The sequence below is a fragment of the Oryzias latipes genome, chromosome 10, assembly GCF_053564925.1.
Source record: "Oryzias latipes strain Hd-rR chromosome 10, Olatipes_Hd-rR_3.1".
Taxonomy (NCBI): domain Eukaryota; kingdom Metazoa; phylum Chordata; class Actinopteri; order Beloniformes; family Adrianichthyidae; genus Oryzias; species Oryzias latipes.
This window is the reverse complement of record NC_136246.1, coordinates 15104855-15118251: the sequence shown is the minus strand read 5'-3', so window position 1 is coordinate 15118251 and position 13397 is coordinate 15104855. Positions and strand designations below refer to the sequence as shown.

The 13397-nt window shown below is 39.9% G+C and overlaps 1 protein-coding gene across 5 annotated transcripts; it reads right to left on the bottom strand.

Moving 5' to 3' along the window:
- Positions 1-1150: 1150 nt before the first annotated feature.
- Positions 1151-13110, bottom strand: kcnk4a (potassium channel, subfamily K, member 4a). 5 transcript variants are annotated; one of them, XM_078954073.1, is made up of 10 exons: positions 12846-13110; positions 10965-11186; positions 10091-10131; positions 9490-9522; positions 8890-9197; positions 7027-7144; positions 6723-6883; positions 6197-6383; positions 3088-3224; positions 1151-3005 (listed from the first exon to the last, which is right to left on the bottom strand). In XM_078954073.1, the coding sequence occupies exons 5-10, from the start codon at positions 9076-9078 to the stop codon at positions 1950-1952; spliced, it is 1848 nt and encodes a 615-aa protein (XP_078810199.1). In that variant the 5' UTR covers positions 9079-9197; positions 9490-9522; positions 10091-10131; positions 10965-11186; positions 12846-13110; the 3' UTR covers positions 1151-1949. The 5 variants fall into 5 exon arrangements, with proteins under 5 accessions (XP_078810199.1, XP_004073260.1, XP_011478317.1 ...); XM_004073212.5 differs by lacking the exon at positions 9490-9522; XM_011480015.4 differs by lacking the exon at positions 9490-9522 and having other exon boundaries at positions 6822-6883.
- Positions 13111-13397: the final 287 nt, after the last annotated feature.

The following is a 13397-nucleotide window of genomic DNA, read 5'->3' as shown; positions in this document are numbered from 1 at the left end:
GTATAAGCGGGTTAATAGCCTTGAAAGTGTGCATTATCACTTTTTAATGCACTTCGCGGAAGCAACCGTGTTCAGGATTCCATTACGTGCGTTAAAAAGTGATAATGCACACTTCGTCGGCCATTAACCCTTACATGTCCACCACCTACAGTTGGAAGAGGCTTGGTGCGAAATGTTCAATCGCTGCAAATCTTGCAAATCTTGCTCAAGTCTCCAAATTTCACAGCTCTTTTCTGATCAATGTCAGAATTGATGTCATAGAATTCCAGCCGGGCACAAACCACAATTATTCATTTCTCCTCCATGATCAGTTTTTAAACAGTTGGCACTTCTGCGAATAAAAGGGGACCTCATACATATAGTCAAAGTTAAACTGGTTAAACTTTCTTTGCACGTTCCATGGCCACGTGTTTCGTACATAGATGGTCTTAAAACGTGCGCAGCTAAACATACACATCAGAGTTTTGAAAGGGGAAGCCCAAAATGCCCATTTACAGTCATTTGTCATCTCAAATGTCCATTTTTAACTCTTGTGTTTATTTTCATTTTGTGTTTTAGTTTGAAATTTATTAATAAAAAAAATACATTGGAAGTGTTTGGTTGAACAAGCGTTACAGAGGGAGATGTGAACATAGCTTTAGACTCACAAAGTCAAACCTGTAATGACTCAACCCCCTGGCAAACTTTAGTAAAAGTTTCTTTTACTCAAAAAGGGAAGTTTGCTCTAGATTGGAAAGGATCTCTAGACAGACATCTTCCAGCAGCTAATAAGTTGATGTACAAGAGGCATCACTGTAATAAAAAAAACCCTTACAATAATCCATAATTTTTCCCAGGTATGAAATCTACTTACAACTGAAGTCCAACTCTCAAGTCTCCATCTTTGGGTTCTGAGCCTGCAGGAACTGCTCATTTGTCTCTCTCAGGTCATTGTTCTGCCTTGGATCAGCTACTTGTTTTCTCAGGTTTAATCAGTTTGAAAGGCGAACAGAACATTTAAACTTTTTGTCACAAATCTCAGCAGCTGAATGTTTTCTTTAATGTGGCTTTAGTTTGATTTATTTTTGCAGAGGGGCAGCAATAACCAATGCTGTGAATTGCTGGCTGATCGTGTGCCACCACACAAAGTTTCAAAACTCAGACCCACAAGTCAGTTTTATAATTTTTAATAATCAGCTCTGAAAAAAAAAATAGAGATATGTTTCCGTTGAGAGCAAGTCAGTGCTCATTTAAAACACTGCATGACCTCAGTGTTTACTTAAATGTGCAATCATTACATGTAAGGGAAAAAAATCATATGTGGGCACTGGATTGTTTTGAAAATGTTCTCTATTGTGGTTCTGGCTCTCCACCCACTGCAGGATTTCCGCTGGGTTTTGTTTTTTCTTTTCTTTTCTTTTTTTAACTGGGTGGCCTCCTTCAGAACCTGCGTAGTCTCTGATTAAGTTACTAACTTCCTTGGACAATTGTGCAAAATACAGCATGTCTCTGTCATCCCTTTTAATTATGTGACCCTCTTGCTTTACACATTTTATTTGAGTCCCCACAAATCTCACAAAGGCAACAAATCTGAGGTTCAGTGTTAAAAATGTCCGTGCAAAACTGTCTGAAAACAAGAGCACACATGATGTGTGACGATACCTGGATGAAAGTGTGACTCTTGAAGCCATGGAAACCTGGGATCTGCTCTTTCCCACTTTGAGGATCAGAATAAAACTGGCTTTTCTAAACCAGCAGATGTAGTTTTGGTCTTGAGTAATCCATATGAGCTTCCGCCCCCCATAAAACTAGATTCTAGGCTGCTTCTGTGAAGCTCATAGTTCATACATTCACGGTGGTGATAATTGCACAAAGTGTGGCTGCTCTTCTGTATGTGCTCTGTCTGCTAACAGGCCACAACTGTGGCAGAAAAGTTCAGACACAACTGGTCTTTGGCACAACTCTGACTGTCAGAGGGCCAGAGCTGAATCTGTGTGGATCCCTGACGGAGGAAGGTCGGAGGCAGAGAAGACTGGGGGTGGTGTCGGTGGATTGGATGGTGGCTGCAAGTCGCTGTTGACCTGGGAGGTTGACCTGTGGGGCAGCTGTCGTCTCATGCTTCGTCTTTTGGGTTTTCGTGGCCGCCTTCTCTTCTCCTCGCGCTCCGTCATCTTGTCGCTCAGGGCATCCGAAGACTCGTCTATGTAAGCGAGGTTCTCGCCAAAGAAATCGAGAGGCTGACAGACTGGGGTAGGGTTGCTCGGGGAGGGAGTGAGAACCGGAGGCAGCTCAGATGGAAAAGGAAGGGAAAGATGCGAGAAACAATGGGTGCTGATGTTACTCTGCACACCATTTGCTACAGGTTTAAAGCTCTCTGCTGGGATTGCTTCATTCTTTTCCTGTGAAGTTTGAAGTTGTGGAACTTCACCTTCCTCCTTCTCCTTGCTCCTGGTGGTCGAATGACCCGGCTGGAAGTTACAGTATATGGACAACGACAGTGATACGGAAGAGCCATCCGACCTGGAATCATACCAAGACCCAGATCCAGAGAGGGATCTGTCAGGCATGACTGCACCCATGGAGTCCAGCTCTGAGGTGGAGCAGGCCACCGGGACAGATAAAGAGCGGCCAAGCCTTGGAGGAAGCGACCGGCCCTGTCTCTGCACATTCACTGCAGGATCATTCCCACCTCCCGCTGCAGTGCGGACAATCACATGAGTGTCAGCACTCAGCCGTGGTCTGAACTTTGCCACCACAGCTTTCTCTAGTGATGAACGGCCCTCCAGTCGACTCAAGGAACTTGAGAGACCAGGCCAGTGATTTGGGAGGTGTCCATTCTCAGACCCTCCTCGAATCCAGTATCCCAGAGTGCCCTGGGCACCTCGGCGAATGCGTCGACGCTCACTGCGCTTCCAACGTCTGCGCTGCAGGAGGAAAGGGTCATTGAACTCCAGAGGATTCGGGATTCGAAAATCCATGGACATGTTCTGAGTCCAGTCTGTGGCGTGAGCCCTCAGCTCCTCCATCTGAGATAGAAAGAGATCCACATTTAAGGTGAGACTGTATCTCCAGTCGGAGTTCACCTTTCTAATGTGTAAAACAGCTCACCTCGGCACGAGTCTTCTTGGACAGAACCCGCAGCCAGTTGCCTATCATGGTGAGGATGGAGGCAAAGTAGGCTAGACCAAACACTATCCACAACAACACCAGGGGCTTGAAAATGTTACCGCCCTCGTTTGCTCCACCTGGAGACAGAGCGACCGGGTTTAGAACAGATTTTATTGTTGCAAAGAAAAGAAAACAACCCCAGGTCTCATTTACAAATCTTTTCACCAATTGAAACAAACTTTCATCTCTGGCTGTATGAAAGCTTAAGTTTTTGAATCAATGAGCCGCTTTGAGTTAAGAATCTCTTTTTTTTACCAAATCCAAATATTTTTGTTGTTATTTATGTGTTGGAGCCATTTGGCTGAAATTAGATTTTTAATATATTTCATGCATGCGTCTGTCATTCTTTGGTCATGCGGGTGTTCTAGCCCCCTATTGGTTAGATGCATTTTGGGAGGTGCCCTGTTTAGAACTTGGGAAGCACGGCACCACAATAATCTTAAACCATGTTGTTGATGTGTTTAGCATTTATGCTTTTGAAAATATTTTTTTGTGGTTTGTACTTTTCACTGTTCAGGAGAGAGCAAGAAAATAAATTACATAAAAGGAAGATCAACACAATTTTTCATGAAGCACGCGTCAAGACAGTTCCTGCTCCCCAAGTTACCTGAATGTATCTGCAACAGCAATTACAGTCTGTTCTGTGATATTTTGCTTTATCAGTGAAATAACCACCTCTCTCCACAACATTTCCCGTATTACATGCATCAGTGCTCTGTGGTCGTTTCTAATAATGGTGCAAATATTTGAGGCAGAAAGGAACTTGTATAAAGAGAGGGCTTTGATTCAACTAGTTTGTACGTATTTTGAAAAATCTGACTTGCACCAACAATTGTCAGGTTTGGTTTGGGTAAATAATTTAAACTTAAGAGATTTGTGGGTTTTCTCATAAAAAGCTGGTCCTCCTCAATTTTCCCGGAAACAGACAATCTCAATGCAAACACGACATGATGCAGAAAAAAATTTCTGTCAGCCTGCAGTTCCATTGATAAATGTTTGAAGAAGGTAATTTCATCAAGAAATAGGGAAAATAAACCAAATTTTTATGTGGTGTTTAAAGGCCTCCTATCAAATCAATTATATCTTTATCAACTACAGATCTTAATTTTGCCTTCAGTGTTGGAACAGCACTGTGACAAAAGTACCGCTCATAGTTAATGCAAGACTGACTGGTTCAGATAAATGACAATGGATGAAAGTTACTTGACCCACTGTCGTTGCCACAGTGACCAGATATGAGATCACTGAATTTGGGTGTGTGAAATGTGTTCTCTTAGGTTAACACACCCTTTGAGGAGCCGCAGCTGTAGTTGGGACACGCCCATCCATGCTTTCATACAGCTGAGACACAACAATCACCTGTCAATCAAAAGACCACAGCCCCTGTTTATATGAACTTTCAAGAACAAATATAAAATCAAGCACGAATAGATATTCTTAGAGCTTGCCTCCGTCTTTCCCAGATGTGATGTCACACAACTTTTTTATACATGGCCAAAAAGAAACAAACATTTTATTACACCAAAACCCAGTTTGGTTGTTGTGGAGATGAAAGCCTGACAACCACGAGTCAATTAAAAGGCCACAAACCTTTTCTCCTATTTTTGGGTCAAATTTAATATAAAAAGACAAAGTACATCCACCACAAAACACTGAATTTAGTATTTTATATCCAGTTCTGTACTAAACGTTTCTGCTGCAAAAAATGAATCTTAGGAAAGTGAAAAGAAAAAGAAAAATGGTCTTATTTTCTGTCTTGATAGAAAAATTGTCTTATCAGCAAAATCATTTTAGTTTGAGAAAACATATCATGGTGACTAGAATTTTTTTTAAACGCCTATAAGACCATTGAAATCATAGTCGATACACGCATTTCAGAAATCCTTATCTCTTTAGCAAGATCCAAACTTTCCCTAAAGATCTGCTGTCCAATTTATAAACTCATTCATGTTTTCTGGCCTATAGTTCACCATCATTCCACTAGAGGCAGTAGAAGGACTTTTCCTGCTCATTACAAAAGGCTGTAGGGGTTCTGTGGTTTAGTTTGGTTATATTTTGATCAGGTTCTTATTTGCCCTTTGTCAACAAGTGTCTAGTTTTCAGTTCATCTGTGTCAGGTCATCTGTTCTGCTTTGTCACCCTCTTTGTTTGTTGTTTCCACTATTTTTGTCATGTTCTGGTTAATTTATAAAATGTTTAGGTTTGTGTTACCCAGCCAAGTCTCCTGCATTTTGGGTCCTACACCTCCAGTTCCTGACAATTGCTGCGTCTATGAAATCTCTTTTGATGGGAAGAGTTTAGCTACTTTCCTAAACTTTATGGTGCAAATCACTCATCTATTGTTCTTTATTCTTAAAATACTGTAACTATATACTTTATTGAAAGAATGCAAAATTTGTTGATAATCAATTCTTTATAAACCAGTGAGAGCATGTTAATGTGTGGGTCCAATAGTTTTTAAAACAAATCTTAACTATAAAAAAATTATAAATTTTCTATCAATTCTTTGATATAGGCATAGTGGGCTTTACAGGGTTAAAATAAAAAGTCTTGGTAAGACCATTTATTTATCCTGTTGACTGATTCTTTTTTTCTTATGTAAAGAAAATCTGCCATTGAGGTAAGATTATTTTTACTTATTTCTAAGGTTCTTGTTTTTGGAGTGTGTAAAATTGAACTATTAATTTTTAAAAATCCACCAGGGGTTACTTTCTGTTCCACACTTAGCTTCAGAGGTTTTATTTCTTCACCTTCTGTAATCCAAAGAGTACGCAGCTCGGTGGAACAAATAGCTTAATCAGCACTCAGATGGAAGTAACGTAGAAACAAACTTTCAAACGAAAAACTTTAAAAACAGCTCAGTGTCAGTATCTTCATAGAAATTAACTTTTAGGACATAAGCATTTGTACAATGGATTAATTTAAATAAAATGTGAACATGTACATATTGTTTGTATCAAATTAGAGGTAAAACTGTCTGTCTTTTCAGTTTAAATAAAAAGGGCAAATACAGTTGTATTTCATTGTTGTACTGTGATTGTCTGAGTACCGGGTACATAGTCTCCAAAGCCAACAGTGGTGAGAGTGATGACCACAAAATACAAGGACTCCAGGAAGGACCATCTCTCCACTTTCTGAAACACTACTGTGGGCACGGCGAGGAAGATCAAACAGCCAATCAGGATGGAGAGAACTGCTGAGATCACACGCACAGTTGTGGGCCTGACCTTCCTTTTCTACAAGAAAGAAAACAGCAGATGTAAAATGGAGAAAAAAATCTTTTTCGTTAGTTTGAATTTTAGAGCAGAACAGCCAAGTACTGAGAGTAAAAATTCAACAGTTTGTTCAGATCAGCAGTCTACATTTTTACATCTCTTTTCCCTTAATCCAGATGACATTCCTGCAACCTTTTCAATCCAAGTTTTTATATTTTATTCTAACAATAAAAAATGTCATGTCATAAGTTCTAGGAACTATTCTCATAAACTTTACTAGGCATAATTTCTAACAACCAGAGTCAGCACATTTGGTTGAAAGGAGTTTTTTTTTCTCTGTACAGCACAGACCATTCTCACCAAAAAGAGGGTCTCAATTTTGGCCACAGCTTTCCGCAGCACCGTGCCCATGTGGTCACCCACTCCAGCTAGCAGTATGCCAAACATGGGGATACCCACCAAGGCATAGCAGACACAGAAGAGTTGTCCAAACCAGGTGCGCGGTGATAGGTTTCCAAAGCCTGCCAAAAGAATAAATGCAAACAAATGAACGCATCAGACTGCTGACCAAGCAGAGCCACTAACCTCTGAGCAGGTTATTTTGCTGATGTTGTTTCTCAAATACATCCTTTAAGGAGTTCCAGAGTAGACCTGGAGCACCTACCAATGGTGGTAATTATGGTGCCGCAGAAGAAGAAGGCAGAGGCCATGTCCCAGCGTGTGCTTAAGTTGGCAGGAATGTTGCCAACATCCAGACCTGCCTCCATGGCTGACACCACATCCTGCAGGGGTGAGATGTAATTCCAGTATCACACAGATGAACTCAAAGTCAATTCTGTGACCCCAAAAGGGATATAGCGGGTGAAGAATATGGATGGATGTTTTTCCTCATTTGTGGATCTGATCTGATGAAGGATTTGATGTGGTGACCTATAAAGGGAGCGGCACAAAGAAAAAGCTGAAGCTCTGTTCTGATGTGTGTTCTGGCAACAGAAAGTGACAAAAAATTGTTCCAATTTCCTAATTTTCTGTAAACCTCACAGCTGCTGACATCAATAGTTTAATAAATGATTACATAATGAAGAAAAGTTACTGGAAAAGAAAAGACAGGTGGGTCATCAAAGGATTATAGTAGTTGTCAGTAAAAAAAGTGTTTTTGCAACATTAAAAAGCTGCTAATATAAAGAATGAAACTCAGCTATAATCTTCTACTGTGAGAAAAAAATGATGTTTCTGTTCAATTAAAAATATCCTAAAACAAGACAAGACATTACAGCCCATCGAATTCAAATTTGAACAGTCAAACTGGACTCAGTGAATAACTGCAGTAAAGAGCAGCAACTCAAACTTTAGACAGACACGCATTGTTTGCTTGATCTTCGTGGTTTTAGTCAGCAGAGAAATCACAAAAAAAGTCTTTCTGATCAGATCGAGAAGTCCCTGAGGCTAGAAGTGCTGAATACAGTTAGCATAATGCAGCTACTGTAAAAATGTCCTGTATAGTCCTGTAGTCCCTGCTTTGATCCCATCCTTCATTCCTCAAATGTGTGTGTCTTGTGAATGCATGTGAGTTGTGGAGCTGAGGCACCTACAAGCTTTTTTAAACTGCATTTTTTTTTCGTCTCCTCCTGATTAACAACAATTTTGAAAATTTGGGAAAAGAAATTGTCGTCCATCATTAAAAAAATGCCAAATAACATGTTAAAAACACTAAAAACACAGTTTCACTTGGAGTGGGTCTTTAACCAAATGCTTCTGAAATCACCTGAACTGGAAAGCTGAATAAGCACTAAGCTGCCACTTTGTCTTAGTTTTTGCTTCCTTTTATTGTGAATTTGGTTGTTTTAAATTTTATTAAAAAACTGTAAAGTCTGTGTTGTAAATATGTAATTTTTTTAGTTTATTTCCATGTGTGAAAGGTAAATAACAGGAATCTGTGTTGCTGACTGTCTAGCCAGGAAACTCTTCAAAAGATTTTAACTCACAAAGTCTTTTCTCTTTCTGTTTTAGTAAAGATTGGATCACTGACCTACTCTTGTCACCAAAATCTCTCACTATGTGGCTGAAATAAAGGAATATAATGTCTTCTTTGTGCCATTATCAGTGTGACTCAGCATTTGTTGTAAAGCGCTCTTGAAACATTGGACTATTGATCATGAAGAACGTGCAGATAGTTAGATCCACTGCAGAATAATTCATTAGTGTCAGTGCATCAGCACTCGCATGACATAAACATTTTAAAGCATCCCCTGCTTTCTTCACATCATGTTGATGTTGCTGAATTCATGCTATGTTACTTGGATAATTTGCAAAAAGTCAGAAGAAAATTCTTTAGACATCTTCATTCATGCTTACAGACTGTCTGGTGTGGAAAATCATCTACAGTGTAAACTTTGTGCTCGTGCAGACAGCTGGCTTATGCAATGCAGTTACAAGGAATGCCCCTCTACAAATCCCTTAGTCTGCAGGACTGTGAGAATTGAGGTGTTTTTGGGGGAAGACACTTGTAGAGTGTATTGCGAAATACCTTTAGAAGTCTGTGGAAATCAAACTCTGAGACGCAGGTGTTATTGATCAGAAAGTCTTTCTTGGTTTTGAGCAGTTCCTCAAATGCCACACTCTCCTTGGGAGACTCCAGGGTGACAAAGACAAGAGCTCCCATCCCCAGATACAACATGACCCCCGTCAGCAGGGTGGTGAGGGTGGTGCATCGCATTTTCTCTTAGTTGACACCCCTGCCCCTCCAGGGTTTGGGGTGCGAGCTCAGAGGCCAGGATCTGGTCGGGGTCTCAGTCAGGATGCAAGAGGAAACAGCTGGACATAAACAGGAAGTTCCTTTGGAGAGGTACAACATCATGTGAGAGCAGAAATGCACAAACAAGCTGCCGGACAAGTGTTTTTGGATGACCTTCAAATTTGTATTCATGCCAAAACAACCACAAAGGTCAATATGTAAAACAAGATCAGGTCATAATAGATAAAGAGTTTTGAATGTATTAAAATATTAGATAATGTCCTACCGAAAAGATTTTTTGTGAGTATTTGTTTTATTTAGCTTGTTTGGTGTTTTAGCATCAAAACAGGCTAATTTTCATCCATATTCTCAGAAGGTTACCTCAAACCTTACCTTTAACCCCTTGAAACCTAAATTTATTCCCACCTATGAGAAAAAATTAAAATTCACTTATATTTTTGCTTTGATGTAGAAACTAATTTGAGGTCAAATTGAAGCTGAAGTTGTTTGATGCATATCTGCATCAATAGGCATCGATGGGTTAAATTTTCTTCTGTTTCATGTTATCTTTTTTTCTTACGTTTTACATCTTTACATGTTTTACACATTTTGAATATGAACACCTACATTTTTTGGTTTCAGAAAACACAGCCAGTTCCTAAAAATATGAATTAAGAAAATGACAAAGGGTGAAATAATTTCATAAATGTGTTTTTACTGGAACATTTCATATCTTAACAGATTTCACAATAAGACTTTCAGTTTCTTTCTTTCAGTGATGAAAAATTGATTATTTAGCATCAAGGCATAATGTTATACTATATGTGAAATTATTTTCACAGGTTGAGGTGTAAACATGCTCAGGTTTCTTTGCCACTTAGTATTTTTCACAAAATAAAACGTTTCCTGTATCAAACAAAAGAAATTTCATAATTGTAAACCCCTTTTAACTTTCTGCAAAACAAAGTTATGAAAATAAAATATTGATACTTACAGAGAATTTAGATCTTGAAAATGAACTGAATGAAAGAGCATCTAAAAAAGAAAAAATTCTGTTAGAAATGAAAAGTTCTAAACAATTCAACTGGACAAAATTTCTTGTTTGAAGATGTTTCACCTCATCCAAGTGGCTTCTTGGGTTCTGTCCGACTGGTGTTGAGCTAGAGATATATATTTTTTATTTATGTTTTTTATTTTTACAAAGATGGCTTCCTTGACTCTTCTCTCCATCCAGCGATGTTCCCTGGAGAGGATCTGGACCTCACTGTCCTCGCAGGATTGTCTTTTGTCTCAAAGGGGAGTTGGACTGCGGACTAAGGTTCGCTGGAATTGGGCCTCCTGTGTCGGCTGGTGCGTTTGTAAACACTGTCATCCCATATGTGGCTGGGCTATCAGAGAAACTGGAAAGGATCTTCCACAATCACAACATCCCGGGAACTTCAAACCAGGGAACACCCTGAAGCAAAGACTGGTCCACCCGAAGGACAAAACACCCGGACCCAAACTGAGCGATGTGGTGCACGCTGTTAAATGTAGTCAGGAATTTAACGACATGTGCATTGGGGAAACTAAGCAGCCACTGCACAAATGCATGAGCCAACGCAGGAGGCATCGTAATCCAGAGGTGAAAACCAGGATGAAACGAAGCAAGACAGGGCAAAGACTGTCGTTAGGGGACTTTGTTGGCCATGAACGGACTGAAACTCCAGTGAGGAGGATATATACCTGTAGCTCAACACCAGTCGGACACATCTGAAGAAGCCGCTCGGATGAAAGGCGAAACCTCTTCAAACCAGAAATTTTGTTCAGTTGAATTGTTTACATGACCTGTACCTTAGAATCTACGCTGACATGTTCTCTTAACTTACTGAGTCTGGAGCTCATCCCATGGTAAAATAGGATGAATCAAGCAGCAGCTTGTTTTTCTTCACCTCTTCTCTCAGATTGTTTGCTCCTCGCTTGTCTGTCTCCTCAGAGGTCAAAGGTGGAAAATTGTAGCTCCATTTGTCTCCTCTTTAAGCCATTCTAGCTATTTGCACAAAAAATTCCAGAAAATCAAAAATCCACTCGCAGAGTTGGCTTTACAGCGGCTGAAATGAAACATTTTTCAGTTTGTAAGTCTGTTGTGACTTTGCTAAGTGTCTGGACAGCAGGGAATAAAAAACATGGAAAAGTGACACTAAACAGACCGCCCTGACTGTGGCGTCACAGATGATTAGACTCTGCCAAAAATTAACAGATGCCGTATTCTTATAAGGGGCTTCTCATATTTTCTCTGGAGCTTGTTTATCTTGCGGACAGACTCAAAAAAAACTGGGAGCCGGAGTTTCTTCTCCTGGGTCAACCAGTCCGGGTCGCTTACACCCCAAAGACCATGACAGAGTCTGGTCAAACTATTAGCTCTCCGCACTGATGGACTGCCAGGGGAGCAGTATAGCTTTCTTCTGGCCTCAACGTTGTATAGTTTATTGAGAAAAAAAGGTTTTTATAGAGTTTCAAGAAATTAAATTAAAGAAGGAACTGGATGTTTCAGGTTCTAAACCAAAGAAGGGGATCGTTTTTTCCTCACCTCACTTTGACGAGATCTGTCTCAGTCAGAAATTTAGATCCAAAATAGCCCGTTACACTGTGTACTGACTTCACGCTTATTTCCAAACACTTCAGCTTGTGATTTATGACCCACCTGCCCCGCAGTTTAACATCAGATTAAATCTGAAGCAGTCAGCTGAATCCTTTCTCTCTCTCCGCCACTTAATATCTTAGAAAAATATGTCAGTTTAGACAATGATGACTGTTTACCTGTTATCTGCTGTTTGTCTTCTTTTCTACCCCTAACGTCTATGTAACAGAAGTGCATGGAAGCATGTCATGTTATTTAGGGTGTAGAAATAAAGTATTGTTTTTTTTCCTTAAACAAAATGAATTTTGACATTTTGCAATATCTCTGTCTGAACATTTCTTGAGAAACTGTTCTTTGTATTGTTCATGTTCGTGTTTTTGTATAAAATCGTTATTTTAAACCTACTTAAATCCTTGTTGAAGCGGATTTTTACAGTGACAGCGAAGCTTCTGCGATTTCCATGTAAACACAGCAGTGAGATCTTGGACCATCATCACATGCAAAATGCAGTTAAAGGTCCAAACATGAAGTTTTGGTGCCAGTTGTGTCAACAGCATTACTTAATAAAAGAGGTCTGTTTCTGAGCGTGACTGTCACAACTGCAGAAACAGAGATGTTGTCGACAAATCTCCAGACATGAATAGGAGCGTCTGTGGGAGAGCACAAAGTATCCTGTAGTTTACAGATGAGGGGGGAAAACTTCTTTAGATGTAATTATGCCCCAGAGTATATATCAACCAGCAAACAGTGACGTCAGAGCGAGATCATAGGTTGTGATTTTGTACGCCTGGTTTCATGTTCTGGTAGAGAAAGACGGCTAAAAAATAATGACAGGTCTGGTTAAAAGTCTAAAAGTAGCACAGAAAATTCTTTCATAGGAAAGAACCTGAAAGTAATCTTAAATAAATAGGATTTCTTTTAAACTAATGCAGAATATTTACTTTTTTTGCTCCAAATTCACAATAGTGCAAGAAATAAGGAGACAGACCTTCTATTTCTAAGCAAACTCGAGTTTCCTTTAAAACATTTTAAATTCTGGTGAAAAAGGTTTTGCCCTATTTGGAGCACGTTTGACACAAATGTCAGCTTTTCAACCAATTCTTCCTAAGAAATTGTAAGCATGTCTTACCTTGACTTTGTGTAACTTTTTCTATCCAAGTCGGCCTCCTGCAGCAGCATGAGCTGTTCTCTGGCTACCCTGCAAGCAGCTGTGTGTGTGTGTTTGTGTTTTGTACGAGTGTTTTCTCCTTGGAAGGTGTTTCCCCATTCTCGTGACCCTGCATCACTACGGCAGAGGAGAGCAGATCATATGAGGAGGAGGAGGAGGAGAAGGAGGAGAGGAAGAAAGGGATGAGGTGGAGACATCCAAACACATGTGAAGTTCATTACAGTACAGTACAGCGAGTGCAGTGACGTGCCAACACTGCAGAGGATGTGCAGAGGGTACGAGGTTTCCTGAGCTGGATGTGTGCATGTTTGTGTATGTGTGGGGGGTTAATTCTCTAAATCTACTACATTTCCAGCTTCTCAGGAAGGTAAAAGAAACTAAGATTTCTATAAAATATGAGTTTTGGTCTATGCATTCCTGAGAACTTCAGGAAGATTTAAAAATACTTTCATCACCACCTTACTGTGGTGAGGACATTTACACAATACTTTAAATCTGATATTCCAAGTTTTT

Excerpts from the sequence above, each read along its gene's own strand:
- kcnk4a (XM_078954073.1), bottom strand. The coding sequence starts at position 9,078 with ATGCGATGCACCACCCTCACCACCCTGCTGACGGGGGTCATGTTGTAT. Across the intron at positions 7,145-8,889 it reads ATTTCCACAGACTTCTAAAG|GATGTGGTGTCAGCCATGGA; the intron begins GTATTTCGCAAT and ends TCACCCCTGCAG. Across the intron at positions 3,006-3,087 it reads CCAAGAAGACTCGTGCCGAG|ATGGAGGAGCTGAGGGCTCA; the intron begins GTGAGCTGTTTT and ends TTTCTATCTCAG.